The sequence below is a fragment of the Varroa destructor genome, unplaced genomic scaffold (genome assembly GCF_002443255.2).
Source record: "Varroa destructor unplaced genomic scaffold, Vdes_3.0 BEIS01000004.1, whole genome shotgun sequence".
Lineage (NCBI taxonomy): Eukaryota > Metazoa > Arthropoda > Arachnida > Mesostigmata > Varroidae > Varroa > Varroa destructor.
The window spans coordinates 25,335,695-25,357,974 of NW_019211457.1; the positions used below are offsets into that span (position 1 = coordinate 25,335,695).

General features: G+C 42.0%; 2 protein-coding genes across 5 annotated transcripts; one reads left to right on the top strand and one right to left on the bottom strand.

The window, feature by feature from the left end:
- Nucleotides 1–528: 528 nt before the first annotated feature.
- Nucleotides 529–21,590, bottom strand: LOC111249178 (acyl-CoA desaturase 1-like). Of its 3 annotated transcripts, XM_086987340.1 has the most exons (3): nt 21,305–21,590; nt 4,375–4,469; nt 529–2,903 (listed from the first exon to the last, which is right to left on the bottom strand). In XM_086987340.1, the coding sequence occupies exon 3, from the start codon at nt 2,894–2,896 to the stop codon at nt 1,781–1,783; it is 1,116 nt and encodes a 371-aa protein (XP_086843466.1). In that variant the 5' UTR covers nt 2,897–2,903; nt 4,375–4,469; nt 21,305–21,590; the 3' UTR covers nt 529–1,780. The 3 variants fall into 3 exon arrangements, with proteins under 3 accessions (XP_086843466.1, XP_022658450.1, XP_086843465.1); XM_022802715.2 differs by lacking the exon at nt 4,375–4,469; XM_086987339.1 differs by lacking the exon at nt 4,375–4,469 and having other exon boundaries at nt 21,196–21,590.
- LOC147756002 (uncharacterized) lies at nt 5,916–16,341 on the top strand. 2 transcript variants are annotated; one of them, XM_086987343.1, is made up of 3 exons: nt 5,918–6,699; nt 15,371–15,443; nt 15,612–16,317. In XM_086987343.1, the coding sequence occupies exons 1-3, from the start codon at nt 6,452–6,454 to the stop codon at nt 15,648–15,650; spliced, it is 360 nt and encodes a 119-aa protein (XP_086843469.1). In that variant the 5' UTR covers nt 5,918–6,451; the 3' UTR covers nt 15,651–16,317. The 2 variants fall into 2 exon arrangements, 1 of the variants encoding a protein (XP_086843469.1); XR_015326605.1 differs by lacking the exon at nt 15,371–15,443 and having other exon boundaries at nt 5,916–6,703; nt 15,612–16,341.
- Nucleotides 21,591–22,280: the final 690 nt, after the last annotated feature.

A 22,280-nucleotide genomic window follows, 5' to 3' on the forward strand; every position in this document is an offset into this window, starting at 1 on the left:
AACATCCTACATTGACATTTGGCCCTTTTGTATATGCCCTTTGCTTGGTAATAGTAACTTGAGAACTTTTTCAGCTTATGTAACTTGGGTGCTTTGATATGAGGGATCATTTACAATTCGCGGTGGTTTCGGCTGTGGCAATTGTTCTCTGTGCTGTCCCCGTTTGAACGACTGCGTTGAGTTCTCGTTGTATGATCGCTAGCTCCCAGTTGGTGTTTTGAATATGTCCCGCGATCTGAATCCATATTGGATTACAACTTTCTTAGGGTTACACTATATTCGGGTAAAATATCAGTCACCTCTTTACTTCTTACGGAACTTCTGCAACCATAATGTTATTGCAGGTCTTTTTATTTTGGTCGCGTCGTAAACGTTTTCGTTGCATAAACTGGCCTTTCGAGCCTTGTATGTGACATCCACGATCTTGCGCTATCTATATTCATTCGAGTCTCTGTTAGTTAGTTTTTTCAAACATTCAAGCGTTGTTTTTCTTCATCATTAACCCAACCAGCTGTTGGGAGAGCAACCGAGATATATTTTTATATGATAGGGTAGTTTAGGGTAGTTGACTGTAATATATTTTTTGTAGCGATAGTGGCGACGTCATGATCCTGGTGTAGCTGATCTCACCTTGGCTCGTTCGCACAAGCCATAGCAGCAGTAGTAGCAGCTGCTGATACGTCCTATTTTACGTCTGCAGGCTTTTTCGCTGACACAAGGCTTCTCTTGAAGCTACTCTCGTCTGAAGCCAGCTTGTAAAGCAATGTAGCGAGCTGCCTGTAGCGTATCATGCGGATATTATGTGGGCTTTGTACCGCGTACAAATAATAATAACTGTTGTTAATTAAGCCGATCTATTACTTTTAGGGAAACGATCTGTTCATCGTAATAGGGAGACGGGTCAGCACAACTGCACTTAAGTTCTATTGTATTCAACGCTGGTGTCATCATTGCCATCGGTATCGTCCGTCACCTTTGTCGTGGATCACTTTGCGCTTAGGGGAGACGCTCTCTAATTGTACATCAAAACTTCAATGTTAATGTCGACTAATGAATAATGCCGTTTATAAACAAACTTCCCAAGATCGTCAAAGTTGCACTACATAGTGATACATTGCGATAATCCATTTGTATGGTTAATCTGACCTCTCAAGTCGACAAACACCATCGAATCGCCGTAAAACGTAATATTCAGAGCTGTAAGCTGTCTTCGTTCAGGCAGCCGTGTCCAGCAATGATCTATATAAATGCTGCTTTTGTTGTTCTCTACCAAACCACCGACAATAATGCAAAATATCCGATAACGAACTGTTAAAGGCATGCTGCAGGAGGTTAGTTCAGCAGGACCGAAATGTCACGCATCATTTCAATAGAGTAATAGCTACAACAAAAATCTATAAAGTTGTGGCAAGCTATGGGGCAAACGACACGTCGTTCGATTCAACATTAGATTATTTTTGGTTATTAATATTTACCCTTTTGCGCACTTTGATTTAGGGTGGATATGCACCGTTGGCGCCGCCATTTTTTTTTTCTGTCATTGAATAAATTGAGCTACAGGATTCTTCTCCTTAAACTATGTAGCTTCGGTACAGAAGTTAATATTCCATATCTACATATTCGCTTGTACCTCGTCTTCGTCGCATACCTCGTCACTTGTACGCGGGTACTCTGATACTGCGACTTTCTGTGTTTCCATGCGGCCCCGGTACATTATATAAGGTAAAATTAATCACTAGAGTAATGTAATAATACCCTGTTTTTCAATTATATATTTCACCTATTCCCGGCTCCCGTCACCGGTACGAAGTGACCGCTTCTCGATGACGTCCGCAGGAACCGTTTTCAGGTCGTATGCCTGGCCACACCGTGCCATGAGGTTAATGAAGGCCGTCGTGAGATTGAGCTTCATACCAAACTCGCTAGTCCGATAGTCGTACGGGAATGTATGGTGAAAGTTGTGAAAACCTTCGCCGATCGCTGCCACTGTGACAAACGTGTTCTCTACAGGAGATATCCATTTGTTGTAGGGCTTGGTACCCCAAAGGTGTGCGGCGCTATTTACCAGCCAGGTAAAGTTAAGCGAGATGACATAGCGCGCCATTGTGCAAGAAAAATAGGCCACTCGCAGGCTTTCGCCTAAAACTAGCGGAAGGGCGGTTGATACACCGAAGCACCAGAAAGCCGTCAGTGGTATATAATACTTCCGCTGGAACCGTACGACTGGATCATCGAGAAGATCGGCGCAACTGACACTGGCCCCTTTCCGAATCACGTCTGGGTGTTTCTTACACATGAGCCAACCAACATGAGCAAAAAAGAAGCCCCGATTAACATTGTGCGGATCGGCGTTCGTCTCTGAGTACTTGTGATGAACCCGATGATCTCGACACCATTCGTAGATGTCGTTCTGACACGCCATACAGTTGAAGATCATTAATAATATTCGCAAGGGCGTTCGTGCCTTGTAAGACCTGTGCGACCACAACCTGTGAGCACCGGCTGTCACCCCAAGGCCGGCAGATATACCCCAGGCGATAGCAAATAACCATGATTTCCATGTAGCCTCTACGCAGGCTAAATACATTCCGTAGAAGCACATTGAGTGAAGAACAATAAATACCAATACATTGGGGAACCACACTATACGGGTCTGAAAATTGATGGCAGTCTGATAATCATTATTTTTTTTGGTGTTCTGACTAGACTTTTCCTCTTGCGTTAAATGCTGGCTTTCATCGAATTCGTTCTGGTCACCACGGATGGACTCGTCTTCTTCATGATCATGTGAGAAATCATTAATTTTTCGCTCCGCGCCTCTTTCGCGCTGCATCGGTCTCACGACTTGTACTGGACGCGGTCGTAGCATCTGCATTTGCGCCCTCGTGTGCACCATTCTGCCCCTGAAAAAAACAGGCGATGAAAAGAGTTACAGTGAAAAATCACTTATGTTCTATGGTATTGCTATTTCATTCAGTACTTACGTTTACATGATGACCTCATGCGTATGGTGGAGTCCTCGAAATAAATCGACTTTTTATTGCTATTCCTGATATCAGAAGAAATCATTCTCTTTTAGAAACAACACCTCCTATGGTAGCGGAGGCCAGGCGTTTATTTTCCAAATATGAGGAAAAACAGCTGTTGTTGAGTATCTTCGAACCGAAAAAACTATTACTAAGGTAAAAACATTTATAAAATATGAGATTGCTTTAGAGCATTATGCTTTCATGCTTCAAAACATAAGATCTATGATAGGAATAAGGGTAAAACGGTCCAAACCTGATCAAAATGAGCAATTCAGGCTGTAAAGATAAGTTTAGTCTTTATACGTTTCTTCTTTTTTGTATACAATTTGCCCTTTTATTTTTTCCTCGGCTTACTGGCAACACAAGATTTAGGTCCGCTGGATATTCTGTATGAGGCAAGTTTCAAAAGAACGTTGGCAAAAGTCAACGTACTGTTGTTATTTCGCTTACGACTACTATTAAAAATGTGTTTTAAAATTTAAAGTTGGCATTTGACGTGGCAACCAGTCTATGAGCAGTTTTAGCTTTGTCGAGGGCCCGTAACAATACAACTGAACGATGGGCGGTCCCATTGAATAAATACGTCCATGAGGAAAATTTCAGTCGGCAGATGTAAAACATTTAATTATGATATCTCCTTTCGTTTCTATGCAGACCGAGACAGCAATATCAATCTTATCCCAGTTCATACCGAGCATAGTATGTGTACAACCCACTGAACTGCAGTAACTCCTATTCTATGTTTCGAGTTTTAGGTGTGCTATCGCCGTTAGGTATTTTATCAGACCGCTGGCCCCCAGGACGAAACGACGTCTGACTATTATTACAATATAGCCCTAAGACTAGCAGGCAAATACGTTAGCTACTAAGCTATCACGCGGACCAGTGACCCTTAATAGTAGCTATCACAGTTTCCCCCTTTTCTTGCTCAGTAAGCTGAGTTTGGTTTGTTTCGTCTTTAAATTAATATCTTTGTTAATATTTACATAGGGAACCAGAAAACTGTTAGCGGCATATATGACTTTGACACTCGTTCTTCAAAGAAAGGAAAACAATCTCATAATAAATTAGCGACCTTCTCTTCTACAATCAGCCTAGTCGACTTTCTTTTTCTGTCGATTTCGTACAGTTTCCGAAGCTAGATTTAGCGTGTACATATTCCGCTTGCAGAAAGAAGACTGAGAAATCGCAGCTCAAAGATCCAACACCCTACGGGAGATGACATATTGAAAACGTTTGTGTCGGAAGGTAAACCATTCTGTTTCGAAAAACGGAAGTAAACAATTAAAGCCGCTTCAATAGAACTGGTTTGGCGCGTTGCATACATCCAGTTCGATGTACGTACCTTATCTATCAGTGTCTTGCGAAAAGAAGCTGAAGCAGCTGTAGCAGTCGTTGCCGTCCGTTTATTCACCTAGCTTTACACATCGCCATATGCAGCTGATGAGAGCCATAAACAAAAGAAAGAAAATGGAGCAGGTGGGAGGAATACGTCAAAGGCAGAAGGCCGCTAATCCGAAATGCAGTTGGGCTCACCGTGCTAGACCATAGGTCCGGTCTTCTGGCCGGAAAAGCTGTTTGAAGGCCTGTATTTTCGAAGAGGAGCCGGGACCAACTAGGAAACAACCGATTCCGCACCCGGCCAACTGAGCCTCAGCGGAACAGACCTTGGGCCTACGACTAAGACTAATATCATTTAACCCATCTGATGGAACAAATAGAGGCAGCGCTAATAGACCACCAGTTGCGCTCTTTCAGTTGCCCTCAGGCTGTCGGCCGGCCGACGTCATTTAGGCTAAACCAGCCTGGGTGAGCAGCCTTGGTGAGCTTGAGCTTCAGATTTGTAAGGTGGCGGCGGAAATATAGAAAAACCTGTTATTGCAAAAATAGGTTAACAAGGTAGTGATAGCAAGAAACCCGATTAAGCTAATTCGTGAGAGGGACGTTCATTAGGCATGTGTATGTTGGCGTCTGTACTTTTACACCTGGCTATGTCACTGTATGTACTTTCGAGAGGAAAATGCTAGACTACCTAGCTAGAAATAATCCTATTATAAGAAAAAAAGTACTACTTTGACAACTATTTTATCATAGCCTTGGTTCCATTACATTGGTTCCCTTCAAGCAAGGCCCAGTTACCCCACAATGAATGAGTGAAGGCAGTTGGCCCACATAGTTTTCGCACTGAGGTTCCCATTATAGCTGCCATTGGAGTAGCCACCCGCCGACTTTCTCTAGTGCCTTCATTATTGCCAATAATATTTCCCTCGTCCCCGACGAAGTTCTCGATTACGCGCGCCACTTCGCCACTGTGGAGTTTCTCAAAATTTCCTACAATATTTTTCATTTCCTTTAATTCTTCATTCCCACATTCCATAATGCTAATTCGTTTATTCTCCACACTTTACACCCCCCAGTATCCGTGTTTATATATTTTATTCGTTGCCACAGCGAACCAATAGAGTGAAAGATCACTGCAATCATTGATTAACGTTCGCAAAACACATGTCAATGTGGCTTCGAGAGCATCAGTAGCAGCACCATAATCAATTTAACGCTCTCGATGGCAGCGTTTGGTAGTCGCCAGTGTGTTTACGTGACTAACTGACGCAACTTCTTCTATCAGGAAGCAGTTGTAATGACGGTGGTGTATATGAATGTGTAGCAGCCACTATAACAGCCTTCTCCAAAAGTGTCTTACTTGATATTCTACGTACATAAGTATATCAATAGCCATGTCGACATGAGGCCCTTCGCGTGTTGACCTCTGGTTCTTCCTGGGCTCCTTCCTTTCCAGTCCCTCCCTTCCCATCACGATAACAGGAAGCCGGGGTGTCAACGAAAACGATTTTTTCTTGCCTCTATACCCAAGACCTTTCTATGCGTTTGTCCAACCACTCGAACATCGGTAATACTCAACGTTGCCCAACGACCAGAAAAGAATTCCTGCCGTGTTTCTAACTTCGTTTGCTTACGTGTCCACCAAATCCAGTTTGTTCCTGTCTTCCGATGCCTGCTGGCAGCGTCTTATAGTCGCTCGTCGCGCCATTCCCCTTCTTTCAAAATACTCCTGTCGCTCTCGTCAACTGGACTCTCGCCCGCGTGCTCCAGCCACTATTCGTAGCAGCATCGTCAATAGAAGCAGTATCGTGCCAAGGCTGCACCAAGACAGCAACTTTACCCAGTAAAGCTTTCAGCTAGCCAGTCCTTTTTTCCTGTGAATTTTTTGAATGGTTCGCGACGCGCTACAGCGAATGCCGCAGTAGTAGCGGCGGCCCATTGACGGTAATGGAGACAGCGGCTGTTCCGGAAACAATCGTAGTCAACGGCTGTTCTTCCTTCCGCTTTAGTAGTCAACACGGTAATCGGTTCGGCGCCAGCAGTTTGAAGCCGCACCAGGACCGCGAGGACTATGCCAACCAATGCCTCTCCTGAAGGACACGTACACACGTACTCTGAACGGTCGATCGCTACGATGGCTATGGACCGGCGGGTTGGCAATATCAGCTGTTGTAGTTGTGGACGGCGTTTGCACGCATGTCTCTTTAGCTATTGCCGTTTACATGAGTTCCTCCATTACAAAACGATGCTTGCATTCGCGAAGCCACTTGCCACTACTTCTACTAAAGCCGACCAATAAAAGAGAAACATACAGAAGGGCTAAAGGCAAGTGAGTGAGTATTTTTTTTTAATGCAGAAGACGTCTGATAGATGCAGGAACTGCCATTCGTACTGAAGGCGAGTGTGTATGTAGATTTAAGGGATTGATGTGCCAGTTTCGCCCACTTTATCTTTCTCACTTTATGTATGAACGCAAAACGGTTACACCCACTGACTATTATAACCCCTATGGCTAGCAGTACAGAGCTACTACGTTTTGGTGCATTGCACTGTTACCAGTCGGCTTGCGGAAGGCTGACAGCAGCCTCCTGATACGATATATGCCTTACCCATGTGTTGCAATGCTTTTTCAACTATTACCGCTGCTGCGATCGCTGTTAAGGCAAAGAGTAACCATGGGTCCATGTCTCATAGCATAAGTATACGCGCATGCGCATCGATCATATACGTAAGTACTCTGGAAGTGCGAGGTTACTCTGCGGAGGAACCGTCATAGATTTATTGGTCTGTTTGTCTTTTTTCTAACTGAGCAACAACGCAGGCAGTTGTAGCAGCGGCAGCGCCACAATAGTCAGAATAAGGAAATACATCGGCTGAGGCGGGTCGTCCATGACAATGGCGACCACACAAATCACGAAACTAAGAGCGAAAACATAAACTTGGCTGTTGATGAGGCTGCAAGCATTAATAAACGCTCGAACAAAACAAGTAATGGGAGAGGGTTAGCGAGGCCTCTTACGAATAATGACAGCATTTATTTCGGTAGTTTTCCAGCCTGTCTTATCTTCAGCCCTATTTGCAGCATCTGTGTCCTTTCTCGTTACTTACTTGATACTTTGCTATCGCTAAACAAAGCTGCCCATAGCCGCGCAGCCTACGTACTCGCCAAATACAGATTACTAACACGAGATTGTCTGCAGGGACTAACTACATACGGATACATTACTGCTCGGAAATGCTGAGGCATGTTTTACGCTTTTTTTTCCTTATCTTCTGTTTCCCACATTTATCGGAGCAAATACTCGGCCGACTTTGCTGTCTGGCCGGCTCTTAGGTAAGGCCTTGTTTTGCTCTATTATCCGAGGCCTTAGTCCTTGTCTAGCACGCTAGTTTGCTTCCAGCCGAAAGTTGCTGCCCAGTAACTAGCAGAATAAAATGCTGCTACAAAAAACACCAGAGCGTTCCAGCTTTACGGCAGATCCTGGTAAGTGATAGTGGTTAGGGGACTTAAGGATCGTTAATATCGGAGGTGCTGACACAGGCACTCTATCGAGATGTATAGGCAGGGCTTTTATACGTTCGATCCTTTGGATTGCCGTTAATGCTTCCGTTTCTCGTGATAACGGTACTGCTGGTTGGAACCAGAGGTTACGTTCGACGAAGACGCTAGAAACATACGAAGTGAGACTAGAAACCGTCAAAGTAGCTGCGCAATGGTAGTGTCGGTACCGACGTCTTATTAGTCGCCTGTTTGCAGTTTACTCTCATGGGAATGGTGCGGGCAGCGTGATCAATAATTTGCCAATGAACACTTTATCTCTTTTAGTAAGTGACGGACGACAAACAGTGGTAGACGGTTGAATGGTCTAGCCCTGGTTAGGTAGAACTAGAAGTAGACGGGCAGAATAAAATATTGTCTGTAAGATAAGGAACGGGTTTAAAAGGGAATTATTGAACGGACTTGAAACGCAAACACCCGTACATTGAAGGTTGCAGTGGCAAATAAAGGGAAAGAGAATGGCAAGCAAGCTATAAAGACATACCAGCCGGGCCTTTGGTGGGAAGTTTGTAGACGAAAGACGAGAGAAAAATGCTAGTATTTTTGGCGACCTTTACAGAGTTTACTAGGAAGGTGTCGGAGTGGTGTTGATTAGACCGGATCGGAACTAACGAAGTCTGCAGCCTAAAAGAAGAATCTGTCAAATTGCGTACGCCAATCAGTACTCGTTATAGTATAAAACAGCTGCATCTCGCCAAGTTCTATGAATTCACTTGTTCACTGATTACTACCATTTCTACAGGCCACTGTGCTCTAGTAGGTGCAGTAGAACTACGTCACCTCTAAAATACCCTCTTTGCTTTTACACTACTCTTTTTACTTCTAAGTGTGTATTCCTGAGTTTAAAAGAATCCAGAGGATCTATTTTAGCAAGGCCTTACTGAACTAGGCTTCTCTTGCTATGAACTCTTTCCAAGTCGGAGATACCCTAATCTGGCTGACGAAACATGCAGTTGACCAGTTTCATTGAGAAAGCTATTTACTAAACAGGTCGTTTCGAAAAACAGGGTTGAATTTTACAGGGGCTAAACTACAGTCAAAGGATTTAGCGTTTAAGTTTACTACGTCGCGCAATATACTCCTAGTATCGTAACAATTACTGCGCAACAATTGCGCAAGCCACGTTATCACTATCATTTCACGCTTTTAACCTATCAATCTAGTAAGCCTATATTAGTTTGTGAGTTAAAAACGCAATAGCGATTGTGTCATTTAACAGAAACATAGCGTAGCAATTAAATTCAAGCTGTAAATTCAGTAGCTATATATCTGGCGTCCGCTCTGCGACTTTTTTGCATCTTCTGGACCAGTAACGTATTCCATCTCGCCAGAAATTTTCAGGCTTTGTAGTAGAAAATTCCGATTAATTTTCATCACCAAATGCACTTTTAGTAGTTTCACTTGCCAATGATTACCAAGCGTTGTAATACGTTATCTCTCTCTCTGGAATGACGTCTGGAAATATGGTTCGTCTTGTCTATGGAGCTTTTGCTATAGGATAGCTTTGTTTACTCGATATAATTAGACCCTATACAGATCCTTGTAGACCATGTTACTATTTAGAAGTGTTTAAGACCATTTCAGCCCTACCAAGCGTTACGGTGTTTTCTGGATAAAAATCAGAGCCAATTCTGAACTCGAATAGATTTCTTGAAGCTGATTTTTCTTCCTCAGCTTCACGTCAACATAAAGACTAGGCCGCTTTTCGTCACTTAAGCCCGATGAGATGATGGGGGACAGTGACGCCAAGAGTAAACGCAAGACGGGATAGCTCTCGAAACTGCACTTCTTGCCACCTGAAACGTTTACCTTTGGAAGCCGAGTTCGAGATAAGATTCATTCTGCCACACGCAGAAATTCTAATGAGAATAAACGTTTTAGAATACTCTATAGAGGCGTAAAAAAAAAACAAGTAAGAAGTAAAAAGAAAATTCAACGTTTAAAAAACGCCACTTCATTTTGATCAATTAGCGAATTAGTCCCTTACTGGTCAGTCAAAAACGCCAAATCGTTTGGTGAGTATTTGTAGTCTCATTTGTGAACGGGGTACGTCCTAATCGTCGTTCGAATTACTACGACTGGTGTCCCCCTAGGTACGCTATCGTAGACGATCTAGTGTCAATTAAACGCAGTTAAATTTTGAGAGTGTGTGGGTACGTTCTAACATAACCAGCACTATTTTTTCATGCCGTAAATTCTACACAGCATCACAGCGTAGCAAATCAAAAGGATATTCTCAGTAGAAGATGAAACGATGTGTAAGAACCTACGTCATACTTGGATTAGGTAAAACGGCATAAGCCATAGTTGTACTATAGTTTACAGAATACGTTCAAAGCAGCAAACCTTTAGAAAGAGCAGATATTTATCGTATGAACATTGGTATAATGACAACATTAACGTAAGTAGGTTGCTTTCAAAAGAGGCGCAGAAAATACTTAACGGCTGACTGCATTCAATTTAATTCTACGGGCCTAATAGCAAACATTTGTTCCCATTAATTAACGGTAATCTTGTGCACTTGTCTATATTACAATTCATATATTTCCCTGCTGAAATAACGATTTCCAATAGGTGATAATAAAATTATCACGGTGATCTAAACCAAAAAAAAATTGGTTCTACTCAAGAATATCTACTCAAGGTGGACGAGAAAATTGAAGGATATCATTATGGTCAAAGCCTGCGAAAAGTGTTCATTCGTTGACCCGTTTTGTCGATTCATATATAAAATTTACGCGGCAGAACGAGCCCATTAGCACTATGAAGCACACTGTCTCGTCTGGGTTTTATATTTTCGGGCAGTGGGCCTTACAACCTTTAAGGACTGTGGGTATATGGTCTGCTGAATTTCAAAAATACAGGGGCTTTTAGAATCAGATCATTTAACCCTAAACTAAAGCCTTAAAGTCTCTTTTGGCTGTCTCGGTCAGTTTTGATTAACTTTTACTCGAATGTTGATATAAATGAATGATGATGCTGTGAAGATTCGTTAACAGGGGCCCATTTCTCGCAAAGATACTAGGTAACGGTATTTCGTTTCGGTTTTTTTCTTGATCCTTACGACCATAAAGGTCCCGGTTGTACCGTCGGAACTTGAACTAGCCAACTTCTTTGCTAGTTTCCCGACGTGTTCCTACTTTGGATTTTCTGAACGGCTAATCACGAGGTTCCAGTTTATCCAGTGATGATTCCTTGTTTCAGAAAGAGAGGAACAAGAAGAGCGAGGACTCTACTCATCACTATACTATCTACCACTACGTAAACGATACTTGATATTTATAACAAATCATAGAAAACAACTTTGCCACAGAGTCAGTGCATTACTAACAAATAAACGGTAAGTAATTCTTGCAAGGAAGCATCGCCAATAATAAACCTAATAATACACTCTCGAGGCTATTACCCGCAGTTTTCAAACGAGTTTTGAAGAACCCGGGAAAAGTTTACAGGAGATAAACCGGGAGGCCCTTAATGAAATGCCCTAATGTATAGATTCAGAAGGATCAAGAAATTATCAGAAAACATTTCTGAGGTACATGGATATTTTGTGTAGAAATTTAGGATCGTCTTGAAGAGGACACTATAAGTTATAAGATTGTTTACGCCTTTTTCGCACCGCAATTGGCCGCCTCTAACTCCTGCATTTTCAAGATTTCTCGACTGCTATTAGTCTAAAGTTTAATTCTACTTGATTTTTTGTTATACTTAGACGAATCAACATATATTAATATCGCTTGATGGGCAATTAGTATTATTCAGTCCTTTGCGAATTAAAGAAAAAGTATTCCGGAAGTACCTAGTGAGTGGTCGAGGCCCTGAACTTATCCCGGTGAGTAATAATTATACTGAGTCAACGCAATAGCAAGGGATGGCGTTCTAAATAGCCGTAAACATTTTGTCTTTGTTTGGATGCAGTCTTTGAATCATGGGAGAAAGTCCAGATTTATACATATATATATATATATAGGAGCCTTTCCTTTAGATTAACCGCGTTGTTCAATAGTCAGTGTTTGTTATGAACGAGCAAATCAATTATGATTCAATCCAAGATCAAATGCATAGCAGAAGTGTACAAAATTTGCGCCAAGTTCGATTATTAGTAAAATATAAGTTAGAATAAAGGAAACATTTACGCAGTCAGCAAAACGAGCGCTATAAGACAGCTATGCAGAAAATCGATCATCCAGTAGTATTTGAATCCACTAGGGCATGAGCTCTTGAGGGTGGGAACGTGTTCTCAACTTTTCCAAATGGAACTTTTAATTTAGATGCAAACAGAGTAGTAGATGCGGAATCATGATCTAAATTTTTACTAAGAACTACCATTTCAGAATACCAGATACGCATATGCTATGTACAATCCTATTAGATCGCCGTCTGGTTTAAACAATGGTCGCTGCAAACGTAATATCACAATAAACGTTCGAATATAATGTAATCGCAGGCCGCACGCATATATAACTAGAATCCGTATTAGGCCATTATGAAGACACGTTACCCACTAGTTCCATTAGTTCCGTTTACATGCGTGATAGTTCAGCACGATTTCGAACTTTTGGTAGCATACGGGTCCTGTTACCCCCCGAAATAGCTTTATACGAATTCGATAATATATAGTTACGGAGGTTTCTATAAAGGGGCAAGGACAAGGTTTTGAAGGTTGCGACGTTGGTTTGTAGTGCGACTAGTCCTATGCATATTTCTATCGAAATCAAAATGGAGTGTGCTTAGTTCATAGACCCTATCGGACCTGTCAAGACCTATAGTTAGTTTAATTGTATTGTCAGAATAATAGACGCGTTAATAAAGAGACTCGATTAATATATAATAATAATTTGAGTTAGGCTTGTTGAACTCAGATGCTTTTGCATATCAGAATAAACAGGGTTTGGTTTTTTTCGGGCTCTCACCTCGCTATTTACTCGACATGTATTTATCCCTTTCGACCTTTAAAGTAAAAAAATAAAACTATTTCCAATATCCCGAGATCACCGAACGCGCTACGGTACGAAATCAAAAATAATGACCGAGCACGTGATAAAGAAGTAATTACATCTTTATTAGTTTTTTTCAGCGTCCGATCAATGTATTTATCAGTTTTCTGCGAACGGCTGACGTCGTCCATGCTTTTCCGATCCGTTGGCTGATTTTCTTCAGTTCCCTTGTGGTCGCATCAACAGCGATCATAGTGATAAGCCAGGGCAGGCAAAAAGTGCCGCAAGTGCCCACAGCAATCACATGGGTCAGAAAGGCAAAAGACGACGGTAACTGCATTCCACTCTTCCTTATTCTGCTGTGCATAGTAAAACTACCATATCAAACTGATACACAAAAATAACGGAATTATCGCCGGAGCGTGGTACGGAAAAGGACATTGGCAAAAATCATTGCACTTGTCGCCATAGTCTCGACAGTCCACAGCTCTGTCGAGGGTTTGAGACAAGCAGATGTCAGAGTTACCGGTAAAATGTCCGCAAACGCGAAAAGCTCAGCGGAAGCTAGCCGGCACCCAATAGCTTGGGAGCAGAAAATGACAGTCTCAAGCAGTAGACCTGCTCAGTGAAGTCAACAGTTTCTGTTCTTACCGCGACAGAAAACCTGTACCGAACAAACTGTAGTAAAAGAGTATGGCTAGAGATAGCCGCAGACCGATATAGAAAGGCAAAGAGGGCGACGTTCTTAGATTCGTTAGCGTACTCATATTTTCGGCGGTCTGAGTAGTCAAGTGACTGAAGGACAAGCCGCAAGTCCACGGTAGGAATGCAAGGTTTTGCCGACCTTACTGAAATACTTAGCACTCAGCGGCAGGAAGCAACCGCTGTCATATTTGTAGTAAATATTAAAACTTATCTTTAAAAAAAAAAACAGTGATAGGCCAGAGGGGGACAAACGAGGAAACGGATGAAGGCTACGGTCGATGGACGTCTCAGCAGTCAGACGGGACTGGTGATAAAAGGTAAAGGACGCAAGCATCTGTTAGACTTTGCGCGCCGATTGCCAAGTAGTCAGGAGCAAGCGGCCACCAACATTCGTCGTAGCACAATAGCGCAATCAATATCTTTTCCGTCTGCGCATCTTCTGGAGTCGTATCAATGGAAGATAAAGGCCTTTGGCAGACAAAAAACAAGCGACAACAACGACATAGGGCTATTTCATAGTAGAACAAGCCAAGCTCTGACAATGGCTAGATTATTAGGGACCTTAGATACCGCTAAAAGTTGTCTTCTCCATTTCTCAGCACTATCCAGTTCGTCTGGCGTCAGCTTGTCGCTGGGATGGTACCTCCTCTATTCTTTTTTGCCTGCACGTTCCTATTTCGTTCACGTGGTGTACGGAAAATCTGATCCGTGACCACTTACTTCCTACAACTTTTACAATTACAAGCGCTGTAGTGTTTTTTTCCTACCTTCAGTTTTGTATTTCCATAGAGTGCTGTGCTCTTTCGGCAGAACTCTGCAATGTATGTGTATCCGACAAGGTCTCTAATGACTGTTTCATTTGTTGCTCGTCACTCCTGTCTTAATGGAATGTCCAACGTGAACTACCCATGCTTGATCGGTCTTATTGCATTAATGGTATCAAATTTTCGATGAGAGGATTTGACTTAATTAGCCAGGTTCATGATAGGATAACCGCAGACGTATTTAAGGAGTCAATGATGCAAAAAGAGACCACAAAGTGATTATAGCAGTACCCTATGCCAAACCTGCATGGGGATCAAATACATACGCAGTAGTGTGTACTGTACACGGAAATCAACGTAGCAATGCTAAGGACTTTCTTTTTGATGCTGTGTCGCTCATTAGCGTGGTGGTTCCTGCGCTATGCGTATCCGCCTCTCATTACTATCTTCTTCTTGTCTAAGTAATTTTCTTCTTCAGCAAATGTCGCTCCCGCTTGCGCGATTAATCTACATTTGTTTCTATTTCTTGGATTACATACGCTTCCGCCAATCATCAGCATGATGCGTTGACGGGGTATTTTTCTGGAACCGATATAGCCATGACGTTAGAATCCATCCAAGCTGTGGCTTAGCCCTTTATAGAAAGAAACAATAGTCGCTTAACAACTGAAGTTGCTCTTACATTATCTATATACTCATAGATGCACAATCAGGGGGAACTTGTACCCCACCGTAACACCATCGGTGGTAGAAATACGAATGAAAATGTTCCGTATTCATCTTGGTACTTAGGGAAAGGAAAATAGCGGGATTAGAGGAATAGCAACCAGTCAACTGCCACACCCCAACTGCTAGTCAAACTACCGAAGCCATGGTATAGTATAGTGGTGATCTATAATCTTTGCGGCGATTGGTGACAGCCCCCAGCACCAATGGACATACCTTGTTCCGCGATGGCGCATTACACACTATAATAGTACTATATAACTCTGGCTAGCAAATACAAGCTGTTTAATTAAACAATCTCTTTTAAAGCCATGGGCCTATACGGTGCCCTAACATTCTGCGGTCTCTAATGCGTTCGAATTGCTACACGGGTACAACAATGGTAAGTCTGAGTATAGATTTGCCAGATGGCATGATCACCGGCTTCATTCTGATAATGATCTTTTTGAGAGAACGAGCCTTGGCGAAGGGAAAAAGATCTGCAGCCTGACGCCAGCTAAACGTTGGAATCTAATTTGTTATCTTTCCCCTATTGACTCCCGTTTTCCAGAAAGAATCTGCAGGCTACAGGGGCAACCAGAATGCCTGACCAGGATAGTGTAGCGGCGTCTTGTGCACTAGAAGTCTCAGAGCCAACGATGGTCTGCCAACTAGCGCTGGCCGGTCTAATAACGAGCGGCGGATGCGATCCGCTATATAATTACAAAGCCGAAACTTACTAACATGACGAGATTCAACGCACTTCGAGCTTGGGGCCTGCAGGAACCTTGATTACCTGTAATACCCTTGCAGTGAACAGAAAATAACGGCTTGAGACCTAAACTACACTGAACATTCGAATAGCATCTTGTTAATTCCGCGATTTCCCAATACAGCCAACCAGTCTTATTCCCTCAAACCGCATTGAATTACTATAGAGCATATACATGGTATTATCCAACACGGTGGCCCGCACAATCGTTAGAAGCAGCATAACTTTTACTTTATCGGAATTCGTTCGCATTTTTCGGCTGTTTTTTTTTGTTGAAATGATTTTTATAGCTTCGTCGAACCAATTACGTGGAAGATGATACAGTCAAGCTTCATCATACATTTGCATAACTTCAAACTTTTATAAAGCTATATTACATCTGCATATCTATCTATTGTTTATATATATGTTCGAATGAAATCAAAAGATCTTTCGTTAAATAGACTATGTATCTATAATGATAGCAACTTTTAGCTAACTCACCTTCTCTTTTAGAGTAAATCTAAACTCGACAAAAAAAAACATAAAACTCGACAACTAGCAACATTTCCATACATTGTCTATACGGCGTACTATACATACGACGTATACTAAGCTTCTTAAAATGCGATACTGTTATTGAGGCTTAGAGGTAACAATGAGCTTCAAAGTTATGATACATTCCGCTTTTGTGTGTTTCACATACTTGAAGAATCTAACATTTGAAGAAAATCCTATCATTCTTCAACGTAAAGCCTCCTCTAAGCTAAGGCAGCGGCCATCACAGTTGCAGTTTTGAGTATGTCAAAACCTTAGGCAAGATTTTAGTATGATGGTAGCCTTACAACGTTAGTCGGCATTGGAAAAAACCTACGAACCACACGTTATCCTGCTCTCGAGGCCAAGACAAGAAACGCAATTACGCCAACTTTGCCTGACAACATCTTTCGTATCATTATATCCTGCTATTTGTGCTTGCTGCCTAGAATATATGTTTTGGCTTGCTTGTAAATGAAACATGCGTTCCTGCAGGGGAGTTATTTCCAATTAAGAATCGTTATCGCTTATTACGTTCATTGTAGATGAAAAAAGTAATACAAGTTCAGACGCTGGAAGTTGAAATGTAAAAATTATTGCGCATTAACACTACATTTTCGATTGGCTAGTTCTACAGTCCGTGAACGAAAATGTGCCACACCTCTGAGTCAAAGAGATATTATCATTAAGCTCAATATAAGGCCTACTTAAAGGAGCTGATTTATTTCTGAAGGACTAAACGGGTGCACCTATTTGTGATGCCTCGCAACACAGTAATTCGTTTAGGAAACTCGTTTTTGCTCCTAAAAAAAATTGAAACTTGGCATTTCCAAGTTGAGTAGACAATCCGTATCATTTGATAGCTATTTCGCGACGATCGTTTAGCCAGTTGTATACTCGATATGGTCTAGCGATGCGCTGGTATGTCTGCAAGCTTTTCGAGTCGGTCACAAAACGTATCTTTGAACCTGTATCGAAACAATTGCCCTGTTTCGTTTACTAAGGTAGAAAGAGGTGCATCTTTACTCTGTTTCAGATCTCAATGTTTCCCATGAAGTTTTGCTTTTTTAGGAAATCTAAAGCTGGAAAAGGCCTGTGAGCAACAGTGTATTTGTATGCATCTGAATAACGTGACGTGGTAGCGGGTAGACTATTCTCATGTTCCATAGCGTGTCCTTCGATTGTGAACAGCAAGAAATCGCTTATTAGCCTAAATATCGGTATAGAACTTGCAAGTGTTAGGTCCTAAAACACGACAGAATTGTCGGTGAACCACGAGGGTTTCTGCGAGATAATAATAAGTAAAACGACAAATGCGTTTCCAATAAATCCCAACGAAGGGTTTAAGATCACTGAAGAAAAGCAGACATGTGGTAGAAATACCAACGGTCTCTGAGGGGTCGACCTTCAAACGTTCCGTAGGAAAACCCACCCAGTTTGCATTTCGTATTTTTTGATTGATACTAATTGTCACCTATACTTTCATTTTTTAAGAGTAAGATAAACCGATCGAATTGACTCATATATGGTTGGTATTTACGTATAGGAAATAAGTAACTTATTTGTATGTTTTTTGTTATATTGGCCAGTACTGTGTCGGATATAGCAGCTCCGTACCGTACACAGAATACATTTCCTCGTGTTCACATACGCTAAAAAATAGGTGCTTCAATTTAAAAAAATGTGTGATATTTCCTTCGAATTAATGTATATAACATATGGCTGACAAATGAGCCAAACTCCGAAACCTTATCACGCGAGGAATCTTTTTTACGAAGACTCCCTGTCATTACATATATCAACGAGGTGTATATATTTACCTACTTAAGTATACCTATTGACTTAAGCTACTTTGTGTGAATATTTAAAGGGATTTTATTAACAATTTAAGATAAATTATTTTGATTTAAATAGTTTACCCATGCTATTTGGTGAGTCTTTGCGAAATAAGTTGCACCACCTTTTTTTATCCAAGTTTATCTTCCATCAAGGAAATTTCCGTATTTTAGGTAAGTCGACGATGGGGTTCGAGTAATAGCGCAGCTCCTCCTCTAAAAGAACCATAAAAGCATCTTTGTACACTGACAGATAAGTGCCCAACTGGAGATAAACAGGTGCTTGCGATAAACTAAAACAATATTGGTGCCGTTTGTTAATAGACAGACTATACGAAAAGAGATATCTGAATGAAATTCAATGTAAGACCTATGGACAGCTTTGGCTTATAACTCCAGTTCAAGACATAAGCCGTCAATAACTGATTTTCGAAAATGCAATTTCTGGATCTGTGAATAATTTTTTTTATCGTAACCGTAAATGAACCACTGACCTTACCATATATAACGAAAACGGTTGATGTTTATTTTGAGTTGACAGGAGGAGCAGTAGATTAAAAATTCCAAAAATACAAAGGTCTAGTAAAGACATGAAAAATTCAAAGAGATGTTAACCGTTATAGAATACATAATCTACCCGGCGCGACAACCTCACTTTGAAAATTATCTCCAAGATAGCGTCATTCTGTTGTGATGGTCTATATTTGAAACCGGGCGTAGAGGTACTTTGTTTCATGCTGGAAAGTAGCCATCTGAAGCAATGTTTAACAACCACCTGGGTATCAGGCAAAAACCTAACACATTTAACCTTAATTACGAGAACAATTTCTAATACCGGTCCAAACACTCCGAAGCCATTGGAGACAACTTCTTAAGTTTTCCTTTTGCTAACAGTTAGGCGTTGCCTAAACTACAGTTTTGTAAACAAATCAAAAGTGCTTATTCATGTTCTTTTCTTTGGTAAATCGTGCGTTTTTGTTGAGTATTACATTGTAATCTTCCGTAATCTTTTTATTCGTTCGTAAAACATTTGACCTGTTTTTCTTGTTTTGGCTCTTTGTGCCGTCTGTGTTTATTCCTTAATTAAAATGCACCTCAACTCCGGGGCCTAGCCGGCCTGATTTGCTCGTTGCGTCATACACTCTCTTTTCACATCCCCTTTTTGCGACTCGCCAATTGTATAAGCAGGAAACCAATGCTTTACTTGGTGTTCCGGGAAGAATCGTCACGCACGAATCATTTCCGTTACAGTCTAGCGCTGGTGATATTTGCAGCTTTCTTAGTTAGCATTCTATTAGGTCATGAGACCGTCGAAGCCTATAACATAGGGCAAACTTTCAGCAGACCCTATACATAGCACGTACCCAGGTACGTGGTCGTTCTGTATCATTATGACCACGCTTTCTAGCTATGGCTATAAATAATGGCTAGCGTTATAAAGACAATAAACGTAATAATAGAGAAAAACATGACTGAGGCACGATCCTATGTGAGGTGACGTACACGTATACGTGTAGACGAAACGTCACAACTGGAGCAGGCTAGGGAAAAGCGATTGGTTTTAGGCGAATCACTTTGCATTAGTTCAAGCTAGTGTGTACGTCCTGGCCTTAGCCTATTTCTATCGCTGCTGATGCTTCAACTGTCTGTCCTTGTGAGGGTAGTGCAAGGCTCAGGAATGTCTGTTTTCCGAAAAACCCTGACCGGTTAGTAGCCTTTGCCGGCCGCTGCACTGACACACAGGGCAACCCAACTGACCTGTGTGCAGTATAGCCTTTATAACCCAAGTCAGATTGACGGACCTCTTGCTTAGTGATTTGGCTGCTTTTGTTGTTGATGCTGGTCTGGGATGTACATCCCCACAAAAACCCCGTTTTTCCTGGCAAAAACAGAGAATCTGCCAGCCATGACGTTTATGGTGAACGGACTTGCTCGTTTATTATAGTTCGTTCATCGGCGTTCTATGACAATAGCATACGCAACAGGAGGCCGCATCTGTAGCAGCTAATAACAACCGAAATTGTGTACAGGTCATCAAAAATAGTTGTATATATCATAGTATTAGTGTATACATGACGTATTAACTCCTGATTTTTTTTAACATTTCCTGTTTGCTGAAAAAGCCTGTAAATTTAGTAAGGTGGCGCTGAAGATATGCGTGTAAAGCTGCCTTCTTTCCTGTGGAAAATGTTGCTTGTTTTTTCTTTTAATTCACGTGCAAAACGTTTAATTCATCACAGACACTTCGAATAGTGAAGAATAAGCGAAGACGATAGAATTAGGTATCAGGATTAGTTAATTTCGAAGCGGTTCGAGTGTCCGAAACGGCTTTTCTAAGGAAGCCGCCTGTATCAGTAGCGGCGACCGTCACCAATGTTTCAACCGGTGTCAACCAACTCGATGCCAGATGAGATATAGATTTCTGTGCGCATTTGTAAGTCGGCTGCGTCCCAACATGCTATTGAAACTCGAAAATGCGTCTGTACACGTGTATTTCTTTGCGAGCCAGAGAGGTTTAGGAAGTCTCCTCATTTATATATTCCCTCTGAGCGAATCTCCTTGTTTAGATAGCTTCCGTTCAGTGATTTTGTTCATTTATATCCTCTTACATTTTTCGAAACAATCATACCCCCTACACTGGCAGTGGAAGGGGGGTTCGGCGTCTCATGTTGATACAAAGAAGCACATGCTAGCTAATAGTGCAACAATCGCCCCTCGACCGCTGAGCTCGACCCTATATAGCCTACGAAGTAAACAACTCTTGAGAAATCTACCAGCCGATATCAGGCCAAGTCTCTCATCGTTAACTAAAGTGTGTTTCTTGCCGTGCGCCACAATACAACATGTCTGAGGTAAAAAGCATCAAAAAAAAAATAGACGCCATACGACGCGTGCAAAGGCCTGGCGACACCTGTTACATTTGTACACTGGAACGGTTCGCATGCTGTTTCCAGCTGACCTGATTATTACAAACGCCTCATGCACGCTTCAGCCACATCGAATAGGGGACATCAAGTTAACAACTTTCTTACGTTACTCGGTGAGCCCTGCAGAGGCCAGCTAACGCCCCAGTACCGTTGCTACCTACTCCCTCTAGCTTCAATTACACATTGAGCTGCTGCGTCATGTTGACAGTCTTACATGTGCCGACGTTCTGTCAGCGTTCTTGAGCACTTCACATGTGCTACAGTATCCTCGGGTCCCTTTCGCCTCCGCTCGATCATCCGATTCACTATTACTAGTCACTATACACTATAAATCCTCGCTGCTGTATGGCAATCTTCGACGTGAACCTTTTCGGTTAGTACGCCGCCTGTCTGTTTGATCTGGTGACTGCTGCTTACATGGGCGTAATGGTACTGTTTCTCAGCTGCGGATCGGAACTTTTCCGTTAGCTACTTGGATCTCAAGTCTAATGAAGGTTGAAAGTAGGGAAGGATAGTTGTTTTGTTCAGGGGAGCCTGAGGGAGGCGTGGAGAGGGCAAGCCCCTGCTTTCCTCCTCGAAAACCGAAAACTACACCCCGGCTGGCTGGAATTGGGAGAGTACCAGGATTAGGACCTAGAGAGCGACAGCCAGTGGGAAAGGGATGGTAAAAATACGGTTACTACTGTCGTCAACGAAAGAAAGGTATAGATACTTAGAGATGACGATCTGGTCGTCGTAGCTGGGGCCTTGTAGAACGCCAAAGGTTGTGGGGTGGCACGACATTTAGTCGCTAGTCAGGCGTCGCGAACATTCTAGAGATGTCTGGCAGATTGATACGATGTATTATAAACGTTTCGATATAAGCCTGAAGGCAGGAAAAGAATAGAGAGGAAATTAAAAAAAAAAATAGTTGTTTAGTATAGACAAGAGATTGTGTGTAGTTGCTTGTACGCTTGAGAAATAAAAGAAGTGCTTCGGTTGGGTTGACGTCTTTCACAATCTCTGAATCTTGACAAGGACGCCATAGTTTTCTAGAGCTATTATATGAACACATATTGTACATTTAAATAATATATTGTGATGCGATCACCTTTTAAAACATGGCAGTAAACAAGAATGTAACAAGAGTTGTTACCGCCGCAACATCCATATAAGCCACACGCTAGACCTCCAGTCACAAAGTGTTATTT